Raw genomic sequence first — 15059 nt, 5'->3', positions numbered from 1 at the left:
ACAGTCTCCACAGGGTGAGATGTTAACATTAACATCTGGATACCATTAGCATTACCTGTGGATACCGTTAGCATTACCTGCTACACCAAATTAAGTGCTCCTCTGCCTTGAAGAAAATTAAGGATTTGGATTTAAGGATTTCTCTCTGGCATAAAGAAAAAAAAACAACAGGGGCAGCTGCAGGCTATCAGAGCAAAGAATGATACGAAGAGGCAAAGTTCAGCTCTCACATGAATATTATTATGAACTAATGATTGTTATCTTTCCTGTGTTGACAATGTGGTGTTTATTTCTGATGTCATGCACAAATACGTTGTACGTGTATCTGTTCTGGTTATTCTTACTATGTTTCCGTATTCTGGTTTCTATAGTCAAAACAGGTTTGAAACAAGCTTAGACATGAACGTTGATTAAAATAGCATTATTATTATAAATATTAGTTATTGTCATGCTATTAGTCAAGTCCTGCATGTTCACACATTATTAATGTTATGATTATGAAGTTTGTATTGAAATTTTGTTTTCTTTAAGCTCAGTTATTTCGAAAGTCCTGACTCACACTATTAGACCCCCAGATATCTGTGTTTTCATTGTTTAAGCGCTCAGGGATTTGTCCTGCCAGAGATACCACAGGCCTGATAACTCATGACAGAGTAAATCCTGGGATTTCCTGTCAACCTGTTGCTGCTCCTCACTAGAGATGTCATCTTACCCACACAGCTTGCATTCTTAACACACTTGATCATGTGACGAATCCAAGAGAAATGAGATGAGCACCAAATAGGGAGCACACAGAAAACTTGTCTCAAGCACACGTACACACACACACACACACACACACACACGCACACACACACACACGCACACACACACACACACGCTACCAACATATTCAAAGCCTCTTCTCTCGGCCGTCTCAGAATGCCTATCAGAGTTCCTGTTACCCGATCTTCCCTGCTGGGCCAATAAAAACACAGTGCAGGGTGTTACCTCATCAACCTCGATTCTCATCAACCCTCACCCTCCTCTGCCTCCCCTTCCTCCCTCATTTCATCATCTCTCCCTCGCTTCTTTCTTTCCTTATCTTTCTCTCTCACTGACAGCCATTTACTTTTTTGCTATCTATCTTTTTCTTTTGTCCACTTTTATCTTTTTTCCTCCCATTTTTTAATCCACTCTTAGTCCATTACTCAACACCAACCAACCACAGGCCAACCACACACCTCTCTCTCATTTAATCCCTTTCATCCAAAGTGATCTATGAGAAACCTCACTTCTCTTAACCCAAGCTTTCCTCTGTCCTTTTCCTCATCCCTGCCTCTTTCCTTTTTAATCTCACCTTTCCTCCCTTTTGTTTCAGAACTCTGTTGTCCTCCCGCCTCACTTCTTCATCATCCTTACTCTGTTTCACTCCATCAGTCCTACCCAATACATGCTTCTCACCCTCATACTCTCTTTCAACTTCTCTCTGTTACCATTTTTTTCTCATCTTTCCAAGCCCCCTGCCCTCAACACCTCATCCAAGGCCTCCAACTCCCTATAAAATTCCCTTTGGCTGAAGCCAACTGCCAGCTGTCTGATGGCTTCACACACTTTTGTATTTAAATGCAGCCAAGTGAAGGTACAAACGATTCTGTACGGTACATTTCAATTCTTCTTTTTATAGTTTTGTTAAAATTATATGTCAGCCAAGCATAACCCTGTGGGGAATCATGCGTTTGTTTGTGTGTGTGTCTGTCTCAAATGTTACTGGACCCATCAGCCTAATATTTGTTAGAAAAAGGAATTTGCGCCAGATGTGATGTTTATTGAATTCTTTTGGTTGAATATATAAAACAAGAATACATAAGAGGTCGGTGAACAAATGGTTGCCGTACACATTAGGCAGCGATCTCTGTTTGTTAACATACAAAAACACTGATGCACACACTGAACATAATTCTCCCTCTGGTATCAGTTAACTGTGATGTTTGTGTTTGTCTAATAGATTCATCAGTCCACAGTAGAGTCCTGTGTGCTCGGCTCTTCTTGTCATCAGCTCCAGTGGAACTAATTGATTGCTGCAAGAGAGGCTGTGTTTGCTTCGATGGCAGGGGGCAAAGCACCTCAGTGTGTGTGTGACATGTCTCTCATCCAGCATTAAAGAGGGTTCCCATCAACTCTGGCCTGTTTCTCTATCACTTTGCATTGGTTCTGAGCCAAAGTGCCAAATGGTAGGACACTGAATTGACATGAGAAGACAAATAGGTTTTTTCTTTCTTTTTTTTCACTTTCTATGTGTGCTTTCTGCTCTCTGCTAGAAGGTCCAGCTGTACTATATGCTATATGCAGTAATCCTTTTATATCTCCAGTGAAGAAAATACATGAGCAGAGCCTAGGATGTTTATCTATCTCATAGAGAGAGGGAGGGGTGGAGTTAGGTTTCTTTCTCAAGTTGGAACATAAGACTTTGCATCATGTCCTTTCATCATCATGACCCGGCATGCAGCATTAGTCCAACATTAGTCTTAGTGACATTTCATAAGGCATTATTATGAGCCTGTGATTTTCTTATGCGTTGGGTGTACACGTATGAAATGTAACTTACATTTTATCACTACATTTGTGCTAGTTTTCAATATTGTTGCTGTCATATTATGCAATGTTTATTGGAAATTTAGAGACACTGAAGCAGACAGCTGTTATTCCATCCAATCAATTTGTGAACACTGCTTGGATACTCATGCATGTGTTGCAAAAATGGTGTTTATTCTGATGAGTGAAACATCAATATGAACAATTAGAAAATGATCTCATGTTGCAAAGTTGGTGAAACAGCGGCTCAAGTCTCTCACGATTCTGGTGCTGAGATTTACTTTTGGGTGAAGTGTAATGGCAGCCCAAAGCTGCCACTTTGTGACTGCAGCAGTCAGAGAGCAGCACTCATTTTCACCAAGATTATCTAGTCATTCTGTAAACAACAATACACCTTACAGGTGTTTCAAAGATGTTTGAATCAAAACAAAATCCTACTCACAGGGGCCTTTAGTTTTCTGTTAGGAACCAGAACAGAACAGCACTGAACAATGTAGATTACAATGTATCAGATAAGTACCAAAGCAGAGGACAAGTCAGTCCTCTCGAGGACAGCAGGGAGGAGAGCTGCTGTGTTTGTTCAGGCGTCAGGGTGTGGCAGAGTGTAGAAAGTTTAGACAAATAATTTTTTATGACTTTACCCCCTCCTTGGTGAACACCCACTGTTGTGATTTGTAATGCTCTTGGTAAAACTACGACCATCACTGAGGACATTGAGGGCTGGATTTGGCAAGCTGCTGTTTAAGTCTCATGAAGAGTGCAAATAAGCATGATCATATTTGCTTAAATCTATCTATCCATCCATCTATCCATTTTCTATACCGCTTATCTGTCAAGGTCACGGGGTGACCTGATCAATATGTACATTCTAACCTGAACAAAGAATTTCACATTTGATTTTATGGGACCTCTGATGGTGGCTTCACGCCCACTCTGTCAGTCTGCATCATCTTAAACATTAGACTCCTCTTCCTGCAGTTGCATTAATATTAAGTCTATCATCAGAAAAAAAGATGAAATCATATATTATTGACGTTTTTGGAATTTATTGAGGCATTTAAAATATTTTACAAGAGAAAAGGACAGGGGAGCGGATGGGTGATGGGAGGTAGAGGGATGAAGAGAAATTTGGTAGAGACAGTAGGGGTAATGAGTAGTAGGCCTGAAGGGGTAGAGGTTGCAGTGGGAGGGTCACTTCTGCTTGTTCTGTAGCAGGACAGGCGCCTGAAAAAAAAAATGACAGTACACATCACTTCCGACAGCTAATTTTGAGACACGCTGTTAGAATCTTCACAGCCATTATTCCAAACAGACATGTGAAGGAGAGGCAAAGTACCTGAAGATGGATGTTTCAAACAATTTAGGTCATCCTCAGTTTGACTGACCACCTTCATCAGGGCATCCTCTTTCTCATGCCTCTTTCTCTTCTCTCAGCTGTCTTCCTTCTGAGCCAGCTCCTTCTGAACTTCATGTCTGAACTTCATTCTGAGGAGAATGCGTGAGGCTGAGCTGGGATGAAATAATGAGGTGCTGTTCTGTGCAAACCTTAATTTCCTCTTAAATTGTGTTGATCACTTTCTCCTGTTCCACAATCTGCTCTTGCAGCTGGCTCACCTCACTCTGCCGGTCAGCCTGCATTTGCGGGAAGGTCTTTGTCGCACTGAGTGTCGCACATTGACTGGATCATTTTCAGCTGGTTGTCAAAGGCAGCCCTTGTCTTGTAGCACTCCTTTGTCCAGATGTCTTGGACTGTTTCTGTCGCCTCCTCCTGAGCCTGGAAACTTTCTTGAAGTGAAGAGATTTCTTTTTCATGCTCTCTGATGTTTTGCTTTCTCTACTTGTACTCCTCCCGGCCTTCCTCTGTCGCCTTTAAGCCATGTCCAACCTTCTGATGTCCTCTTTGGCCAAGTGTAAATTTCCCCCCAGTGTCTTCTGTAAGCTGGTATTTTCATTTAGCAGCTTTTTGTTCTCTTAAGCTGAAAGAAGAGCTCATCAGAGTGCACATCCAAGGTGGAGGAGGAACAAACTGGTAGGGCCATGTTGGACCAGATGCCTGAAATACATAGATATACATTTTAGCTAAAAGCAGTTCCATCTTCAGTTCTGGAAATAGCACTCTGATATTTTACTCATGTAAAAGTGGCAGCAGAACAGTGTAATAATAATCTGTTACAAGTAAATATCTGGCATTCAAAATTTCATTTAAAAATGGGTTTCTTTCTGATGGGTTTCTCTTGAATTAATCTGAAAATCTTACCCTTGGTCTCAAGTTATATCTTCTTTCCATGATGACTTGAGAAAGAGCTTGTGAAGAAATCCAGGAAGTAGTTGATTGTAGTGACCTGTATTTGACAGTTACTCACTCGCAGTGACTCTCCCGGAGAGTCTGTCCATGCTAGGTTCTTCAGTTTATTTTTATTACATAACAAACAATGTCATGAGTGAAGTCCAGTTTCAATGCCAAACAAAGGAAGTTACAGTTACAGTAAGAAAAGCAATGTGAAAATAGTGGGGAAAGTTGAAAGTCCAGAGAAACATACCAAATCTACACAAGCGGTTTATGTTTTTATTTTCATACATTCATAAGAACTATTTGTTTTTTCTGTCACCGTGCATATGTCTTGATACACATTCATTTCAGCAACTGCAGTAAAAATGCAGAGGTGAATTTCTGTTGTGTATGTAGCTACAACGTTTTCACTGCTGTTTATTATCTCTCTTAAGTCAAACTTGTTTTTGATTTGTTTGTTTTTATCTGATATTTTTATAAAACACTTCAGTCCTCTCCAAGGATAAAATGGCCAACTGTCCCTGATGCCATAATATTCCACAAACCTTTATCAAGACAGAGACTAGCATTCAGTGTCTGAATACAGTAAAGCCTGTGTTACTTTTTGTATTTCAATGTCCAACCTTGGTTAGACCTGACTTGTTTAATTTTTATTCTCACTACACATGCTGCCACTTGGCAATGTCATTCGACAGAACATATTTATACAGATGACACCCTGCTGTACATCTCTGCTGAACTGAGTGATGCTCCACCTATAGATTCCATTAGTACCCACCTTTTTTAGACTAAAGGGATGTGCAAGTTAAATTAGGATGAAACTGAAATCCTACTAGTCTGCCCTAAAGCAAAGAGAAAAGCTACCTAAAAATCCCTGAAATTAAATCTTCCATTGTAAGTGTTTGCGTTTGGGTCCCTGATTCAGATCTAAATTCCAGGTCCCACAATAACAAATTGACAAAACAATTTTTCCTATACCTTCAAAGCATCCCCTCAATGGCTTCCTATAACATTTAGAATTGATTTCAAGGTTCTCCTCCTTATATACAAAGCCCTTAATGTGCTAGGACCAAGCTACATTGCTAACTGCCTTGTTCACTATTTGCTTTTAAGAATCGTGTGATCATTTCCTGCTTGTTTATTGAAGATTTCCAGGAAAAGTCAAAAGAAAATCAAAATTCAGCTTTTGTCAATTATGGACCAAGCACTACCTATAGATATAAAGTTTATTATTATGATAGTTTGCAACATTTTCAGTTCATCAAGTCAGCTGCTTCAAATTTCTGGCCCAACACATGTAGTAAAGGACAAGTCAGAAAAATAAACATGTAGAATATATATATATATATAATATCTAATTTTTATACAATTTATATCTCAGTATTTTTATATTTTCTCTAAAATAACAAAATTAATTAAATACTATGAGGTCAGTCATACCAGTGTGATCGTAGTCATGCCTTCAGTGTACAACAACACGTGTGTGATTGAAATGTTAAAAACTAAATGTCCACACACACACATTCTTTAACTTGGACATGTTAGTCAGACAAGAATTAGACCTAGACCTAAAGATTTCACAGGGGAAAGAGATACCAGATACTCCTGCTATGTGAGACGCACACATACACAGACAAACACACCTCTCCTAACTCCAGTGTGTAATTGTGATCTACATGTCAGACGGTCAAAGCCACATTGTTGGGACTTGAACCCTCAACCTTTGCTTTTCAAAGAGACCACTGTCTTTCAGCTTTCAGGTTAGCTTCTCTCTTCCTTTCATCTATCTATCTGTCATTCTTCCATCTCCCTTCTCTCCACTCTTTCAACCTCTTGTCTCTTCTTTTCCTTTTCATTTTCTTAGCCGCGCTCTATTTTTCATCCCTTTATCTCTCTCCACTACGGTACCATGACCTCTTTTTATCTGCCTAGCTCTGGTATTTCCATCTCCATCTAATGTTCGCTTTTTCCTCTTTTTATTCGCTCTCTTCCTCTTTCATGGATCCATCATTTGTTTTCCCCCTGCATTCAAAGATCTTTCATTCATTACTTCCCTCTCTTTAGCCTCTGTCCTCTTCTTACTTTGTTCTTTGGAATTCATTGATGTTTTCTCTTCTTTCATTCCCCCTTTTCCATTTATCTTTTAGCCAGTTGATTCATGCCAACATTAGGGGCACATGTTTTAATTCACAGCTTAGGCCTGTATGCACTGACCTTTAAGAGGTATCATTGCAGTGATTATCTTGACATGCTATTCAGCAAAGCTAAGCTGTTCGGATCCCGCAGGGGTTTATCAGTTTATCACTGGATTTTAAGGGATGTGGTGTGGTGTTTATCCAGTCTTATTTATGCTTTACAGTTTGCCTTTTCAACATTTACCTATAGCTTAGATATGAAATAGGATTCTGTAAAACTTTTATTAGGTGCTAAATCCACCCAGAGACACCCAGACTCACTAGTGATGGCTGAACCTGATATGTGATGTTTTTGGCCCATCAACAAATTTTGTAAAAGACTAAAACCAACAATGTCCTTGTCTGCCTGAAAACTCTCTGACCTCCATACCTTTCTTTGGCACTCAGCCCCATATTTAAAAAGCTACAATAGGCCTTGTTAAATAGATTATACTTATTTGGGCCAATTCATTGTTGGGTCTCATCTTTTCATAACATTTGGTGACAGTTAGAAAACAGCTTAAATGAATGAGAGCATTTATTGTTTATAATTTCTCTAGTGAAAACTGATAATAAATATTGTTGAAATAATATTGAACTGTACTTTCGTTATTTGATTTGATAGACAGTTGTTTATGTACAGAAAATGATGAAATATTATAAAATAAAATACTATATGACAGTAAAGACCATTTTTATATTATAAACCTTGAACTTATATTATAGCCATTCATGAGAGGCAAAAAAGGAGTGATCAAATCAAGATTTTTCTTTGTTGTCTGCTTTCCCCACAGTTGGATCAGTCTCACCATTTATAGCTGACCATTGTAACACAAAGCATAAGTACACTGCATTAACTATGAAGAAATAAGTACTTTCTATGATTATATTTAATATTATTATTCACTTTGTCCTGTTATGTGCCTTAAGTTATTATATATATACGATTTTTATCTTATTTAGTTTATTTTGCATGCCCTTAGTTTTGTGTGTGTGTGTGTGTGTGTGTGTACATATATACATGTATATGTTTACATTTTTTACTTAGTTTACTTAGTTAGTTACTTAGTTTACTTACTGTACTGTGGGTCTTAAAGTAACGCAGTTTCAATCCCCTGTATGCGCTGCACATATGGCAGAATTGACAATAAAGTTGACTTTGGATAACCTTTATTTCTTGAAAATTTTCTTTCCTATATTAAATCAAAGGTAAGGTGCCATCTCCCTGATAATAAAATTAAATGTGTTTACTGGCGTAAAAAAAAAAAACCTGCTTCTGCTTTTTCTTAACTGAGATGAAACATTTGATCTACCAAACTTATCCAGGTTCATTTCAAATTTGGTCTGTCAAGAAATGAGAGCTAATCTAATTTCCATCATAAATGGCAGCATCTGACAGGAGAAACAATAGGAGCAGTCAACAGTGGAGTTATTCTTTATTGGCATGACAAGTTGCGGTTCTATCCCAGCCAACAGAAACAATTTTCATCCCCAGTGTTTATAAAGGATTTCTTACACAAATGTTTTCTTATCTGGGCCCTCCTTGTGGCTTTTCAAAGTGTGAATTCTCTTTAGTGTATGTGTCTTTTATCTTCCTGTCTTTTTTCTTTTCCCTCAAACATCCCAGGCACCTTCTCTCTTCTCACCACAGCTGCCTCTCCATCTGTGCTCTCTGATCTGATCTGATCCCTGTGTTCATCTCAACCTTTTTCCAGCTCCCCATCTCTCACACACTGACTGTCAGTTATCTCGCCCCCTTTTCTCTGCTTCCTCCATCTGTGTGTCGTCTGTGATCTATCCAGGCCGCCACCTAAAAGCTGTAGCATGAGAGATGCTGTTGACATGACTCACAAGTGACACCTTGAAATACACAGATGTGTACATCAGAAGCAATACAGCTCCTTTTATTTCATGCACACGCACACACACACAAACACATGTACAGGGTCACACACATTTCCCCACCCACACAGTGACACCTACACAAACACACACATAAATGGCAAATAAAAAACACCTACACTGACAGCTCAGCGCACAGATATCTATGTCCAACATACTCACTTTGCCTTTCTCTTTTCCTTCTCTGACACACTCGATCTTCATCCCTCACATCATGCCTGTAGTACATGTAGTGTGTTTCCCCTGTCAGCAGGTCGACATACCAGACACAAAACCTCTCCACACTGTCTATGTAGCCTCCAAACTAAGTATAAGTGGTTGTCATAGATCAGACAGAGCGTTTTTGTGCCGTTTCATATATCTGCTATTAAAAATAAAACCACTGTTAGAAAAAAAAATGTATATCACCTGTCTTACAAAAACCATTCACTAAAAATACCAGTAAAAATAAAAATAACACACTTACTCATAGTCGGGTCACTGAAAGAAGTATAACAGATGGGTGGATATTTTTAATTTGATTACATATGACATATATATAGTAGAGATTCTTATAATCATACGGAATGCACGGCTTGTATCCTGTTCTTTCATTCTTTCATAATACACCCCCACAATATATATGCTAATTAAATTATTTCAAAGGCATGCACATTGAATGCCATTACAGGGATATAAGTTTGTTAAATTGGGACTCAAATTTACATACAAAACCTTAGAAATATGTGACTAACGTTAACATGCCCTTCCATCTTTGCATGAAAGCTTGGAGATCTTATCAAACTGTTTTAACTCCTTTAAACACATCTCTCCAAAACTAAAGTGGCTTTTACAGCTGAATTCAATAAAGGATTACAGCTGTCACCTGGATCAGAGCTTTGTGTTCAGACTGTTTCTTATCATTTCTACCTTTTCTTTCTTTTAGTAACCTATTTGGACTGTTGTTCATATACGTCAATCTTAAAATACTGGCTATTGTGCCTGCGGGCCAAAGACCCCCTTGACTATACGTTAAGACCTTACACAAATATTTGAGATTTAAACACATGTCAACCATTACTAAAACACTAAAACCTCTAAAATCCTCTCTTCTTTCCAACATCTCTTAGAACTGAATTATATACACCCTTGTAAAAAACCTGCGGCCAACAGACCGGTTGGCGTGCTTGGTAAACCTTCAACTTTCTCTCTTTTGCTTCCTCATTTTCTCTCCTTTGCTGTTTCCTTAAATTGGTCCACAGGCCTGGAAACACTTAAACCGAACTTGGGAAATGCAAGAAAGTGGAAGATTGCTTTAACTGAGTTATTATGTTGAGCATAGGAAGGAGATATGCATGCAAAACAGAAAGAAAGATTAAAAAGAATGGACAAAGGAAGGAAAAGAGCTGAAAGATGAAAGGATGGGAGACGCCCCACATTCGAGCAGCTCTGGAGTCTCCGACAGACTCCCGGTGACAGATTATCCCGCTCCGCCTAAGAACAACTAACACCCGTCTATATGTATGCATCTGGGCACCGCCGACTGAGAAAACAAACTCATTTATTCACTGGCTGTAAGCGAAAACAAACAGAACCCTTCACTCTGAGAACTAATGCAATCTGATCAAAATAGGACGCTGATGTGTGCATTGGTGTTTTCAAGTGCCCCCCTGCCTTTGTAGAGACAAAGTGAATATTGTATTAGAGTGTGTGTGTCCGAAGTCAGTGTGTGTTGTACACAAATAGACACAGGGAATACAAATGAATGGGAGGGGACTGGAGGTTGGTATGGATGCTTAGCAGAAGGCTGGGAGTCCAGCCAACCATATACACACACACACACACACATCACATACCTCGACGCCTCAGTGTCACCTCGTGTAACACACACACGAACACACATACACACCCACATTCTCACTTTTGTTGTTGAGAGTTTGAATTGTAAATTAGGTGTTTAAATTTTTCTCGGAACATGCGACATTGAGATGACTGCAGCATCCCATGACAGAAGAAATGATCAGGGAGGAAGAGAAGAGAAAATTAATGAAAGAGAAAAGACTGATTTAGCTGGAGGTCAACAATAGCCTAAATTTAGTGCATTTTTAGACATTTAGGTTACGTATCATAGTTGTTTCAATAATGTTTAATGCATTCAGGCATGTGCTTCACACTGAAATAAAGTTGTTTAACTGATGTCGAAAGGTTATACGTAAAATAGATGTCCAAAAAAGATTCACCTTTCAGCTTTGGCCCTGTTTTGCTACACATTTGTACCTGCACATCGCTAAATGTGTGCTGACTGGAATGTCTGATGTAAGCATGAAGAGAGAAGAGGAGTACAAATGCATTAATAGTTTGGGGCTATAAATGGCCTTCCTGCTTGAACTTCTACCCACTAATTGATTGAAATGAGATAATGACAGCTTTCCTGTTGCTAAATTACCTCTACATCCTCCTGGGAATACAAACACCCTCTGGCCTTCTCTGGGTAATAATGAGAGAGGGGGTTTTGGTGGAAGAGACACAAACAGAAGGGACAGAAAGAACACTGAAGTTAAAGAGAGGAGTGAGAAATTAAACTGATGAATGGGAGGATGAGACAAAAAGGTAATCAATGATTTATCGCTGAAAGTCAACAATGAAATTAAAAACTTGAATCAAGTGGAAAATTATGTAAAACAGGGCAAAATGTGGGGTCAACAGTGAGGTCGCCTAGGCCTAGAGAGGAAGTGAGAAACTGGTTGGTCAGTAATGAAAATCTTATTGGAGGAGTTTCTTCCCACACTCCTCATGATGCTCGCAAAATGAGGGTTGAGTGTTTTTCAGTGCGTTGCTGTTTATTGCTAGACCAGAATGAAAATGGATCTATGTAATACACAGTGACTCACAATCCTGGGCGCTGCTTTTTCCGCTCAAAGTGTTTTCCCATGGCATGACTTTGTTTGCTCAATAACGGAGCTTCGCTGCACTCTGCATCCTAACCATGTTGTAGGATCTTCGAGATATCATCTTTTCAAGTCCAAAAATACCATCCAGTAAAGTCTATGGTATAGCAGTGTTCCTTCATTTAAAACCAATTTTCACATCGAAAGTTAAAATTCACTGATTTTTCTTTTTTTAAAAACAGAGTCATGAACATTGCTTCTGAAGACATTATGAAGTTACAAAACAATAACATCAAATTTGGGTATTGAAATACGAAGTTTGTCACATTTTGTCACACTACACTGACTTTTTGGAAAAGCCATAATGTAAGTGCAACATGGCACCTCTCGCTACTGACCACAGTGTTTACTACATTATTCCACAAAGCTAAAGTGTTAAACTAAAAGTTACAAACAATATGCTGCAACAGTTTTGCAATAGAACCCCAGAAGTGAGGCTGGAAATATTACATTTGTTCTGTGAGTGGTGCAACAGGAAAGGCCACATAGTCAAACAAAATTAAAGTGGTTAATTCCCATCGCAGCATTAATATCCTCAGGAGATGTCAGGATAATCTACCCATGATATAAGATATAATATGTGCAAATTTTAGATTTTAGCCTTTGGTTTGGTGAAAGCTGAAAGTGCTAAAAAAATAAATAAATAAATAAAGTCATTGTCCTCAAGAGAGCAAGAAAGTGTTCAGAAGATTTCATGGTGATTTGTCCATTAGATTTAGATTTTTGTTGTGTACAAGGAGAAATGTTGACCTGATGTTGTCACTATAGAAATGTGTGTGTGTGTGTGTGTGTTGTGGAGGGGGGGGGGGGGGGGGGGGGGGGGGGGTTAGGGTTTATCCAATGAAGGACCTTTTAGGGTTTATCCAATGAAGGACCTTTTAGGGTTTATCCAATGAAGGACCAGGAAAAAGGTTTTAATATGTTTTAAAGACCAACAGATCTACCTACTAACATTTCCATCCAACAGAAGCAAGTTGATAGAAGGTCTGCCAAATGTGTGTAAAGCAAGTATGTAAAACTTCAGATTTTTGCTATTTCTTCATGCATCTGCATTTCTCCTGTGTTGCCCGAAAACCTCAGTGTGTATTCACAACTCTTTCTATCTCTCTCTCTCTCTTCAGCAGTATTTCCAGTCGAACAGGAAGACCAGTAAACTCAGATGGTGACTTTACTCCTGAAATCATGGAGGTAAACAGGAGGAAATCCTGTGTGATATCTATCGCTGATGATGATTGCACGAAACAATGAGCGCAGTTTGGCAACAATACAGTCAACAGCACTTAAACACACACACACACACACACCCAACGGGTCCTTTACTGGCCTATTATCATTAAACTTGAGTGAGTCATGGTCAACAACCAGGTTCACATTAGAGGGAAGGAGAGAGGACACGGTATGTGAGGTTGCCAAAAAAAAAATATATGTATATGGCAATGTTTCAGTTTGGTAAAATATGAAACTATATCAGCATTCTACATGTGAGCAACTAAAAGCACATCAACAGAAACTTCTTTTGCAGTGTTTGAATAAAGATTATTATTGAGTTTGGACAGACTGAACAGACTGATCTGAGCTATTAAGTCTAAACCGAATGACATAATGCCAATAACCATATATAAACTATAATTAGCTATGTAACATCCTTGCTAGGTATTTCGTTGCGGTTGCCGTTCCTAATAAAGTTTCATAATGAGACGATCGCGCCCCGGTGTATCCAACCGCAGAGCCGATGAACCTCAGCCAAAATCTCCTCTGGCTGGACACCCCGCCTGCACTGCTGAGAGGATTCAACCTGGAAACCAGTAAATTAACGTGTGTGAGCTTCCTAAAGCACATAAAGACCCAAAACAGTAGCCAAAACATCGACTCAGATTTAAAGCTTCCAGCTCAGACCACCGCGAAGAGAGAAAAGGTGGTTTGAAATAAATGCACAATTTAAAAAAATAAATAAACCTTAAGGTTCGTTAAAAGAGACTTTCAGACATTCAACCAGACATTCATTCGAAATGAAGAGACTCCAAATGGGCTATTTGGCTCAGACAGACGCCAATTAATGTCACCTGTAAGGCACGCGCGCACAGAGGGGAGAGCACCCGCGTAGACAGACAGACAGACAGACAGATAGACTATCTTACCTTTGTATGATAGCCTCAGTCGCGGTACATTTAACTTGGTCGCTGACACAGTGGCGACAAGTAGCGCAAGAATAATCATATCACAGAAAGGTGTAAATCCCTTCATTCTGCTGGGCACACGTGCCGTGGCTTTTAACTCACAATTTCAAAATGTATTATAAACAATCAAGCCAAAATATTCCGGGAAAATTTAGGGGAAAGTTTGTGCTGGATCTCCTTTTCTCAGGATGCCGACATTTGCGCTGTCAGGTAGCTCCAGCGTGCGTAAAACTGTCTTTGACTTGGCAGCTGGGTGTCCTCTCCGCAGAGTGACTGCCGCTCTGCCCGGGCTTATGAGGTGATTCACTGACTCTAGAGGCTCCTCCGACTAGCGTCTACTACCAGCTTCCCAACAGAGAAGAGAGAGAGAGCGAGAGAGAGAGAGAGAGACCACGCCTTTACAGCGAGTAGAGAGACAGAGAGAGCAGTAGCGCTCAGTGACCTGCCGAGGGGAAGGTTTACGCACAACAGATTCTCTCCAAATTAGGCGCACTTGGAGGCGCGCTCTTCCAGATGATTAATAACACAATTTCAGTATCAAGTAAAGTCCATTTAAGTACATAGTAAACTTTCATAAAGGTTAAAATAGAAGAGTAGAGAAGAAAATACAACAGATACAAAACCAAAAGCTGAATTTGGTGGTGTTGATATGTTCAATTCCAGACAGATGAGAAAATTTGTAGCTAAATGCTCAGTTCAAGTTAAAAGCTAATGTTTTAAAAATGTATTATATGTTTTGTATTTTGGCTGAACCGCCCCTTTAAGTAAATAAGGTATGGACCTATGAGAGCCTTGAGGAAGACTTGCTGCCAGATGATCCCGTTTCTGTCCGCTGCTGAGCCCTGTGCATACTTGGCCTTTCTTAACCCCTTCAATGCCAAAGGGACTTGTTCGGTAGTTTAATTAAGTCACGGTGTACCTTCTCAAGGCCTCTTTCCATGTACATCTATTCATGAGCAAGCCTACACATGAACACAACGGTCAGGGCAAAGTGAGGGAGGTCCATTCAAGATGT

General features: G+C 39.5%; 1 protein-coding gene and 1 long non-coding RNA gene across 2 annotated transcripts in view; both read right to left on the bottom strand.

The window, feature by feature from the left end:
* The window catches only part of sema3bl (sema domain, immunoglobulin domain (Ig), short basic domain, secreted, (semaphorin) 3bl), a 62885-nt gene extending 48464 nt beyond the window's left edge, over nucleotides 1-14421 (bottom strand). The window contains exon 1 of the mRNA XM_046396324.1: nucleotides 14006-14421. Coding sequence (XP_046252280.1) covers nucleotides 14006-14111 — 106 coding nt within the window. The 5' untranslated portion in view covers nucleotides 14112-14421. The remainder of the gene's footprint in view (nucleotides 1-14005) is intronic.
* LOC124063053 lies at nucleotides 3567-5240 on the bottom strand. The gene is made up of 3 exons (XR_006844040.1): nucleotides 4832-5240; nucleotides 3911-4627; nucleotides 3567-3798 (listed from the first exon to the last, which is right to left on the bottom strand). It is a non-coding gene; the product is annotated as an uncharacterized LOC124063053 (long non-coding RNA).
* Nucleotides 14422-15059: the final 638 nt, after the last annotated feature.

Source organism: Scatophagus argus, chromosome 8 (assembly GCF_020382885.2).
Source record: "Scatophagus argus isolate fScaArg1 chromosome 8, fScaArg1.pri, whole genome shotgun sequence".
In the NCBI taxonomy this organism is placed as follows: domain Eukaryota; kingdom Metazoa; phylum Chordata; class Actinopteri; family Scatophagidae; genus Scatophagus; species Scatophagus argus.
The sequence above is the reverse complement of the archived record's forward strand: the minus strand, read 5'-3'. Positions and strand labels throughout refer to the sequence as shown.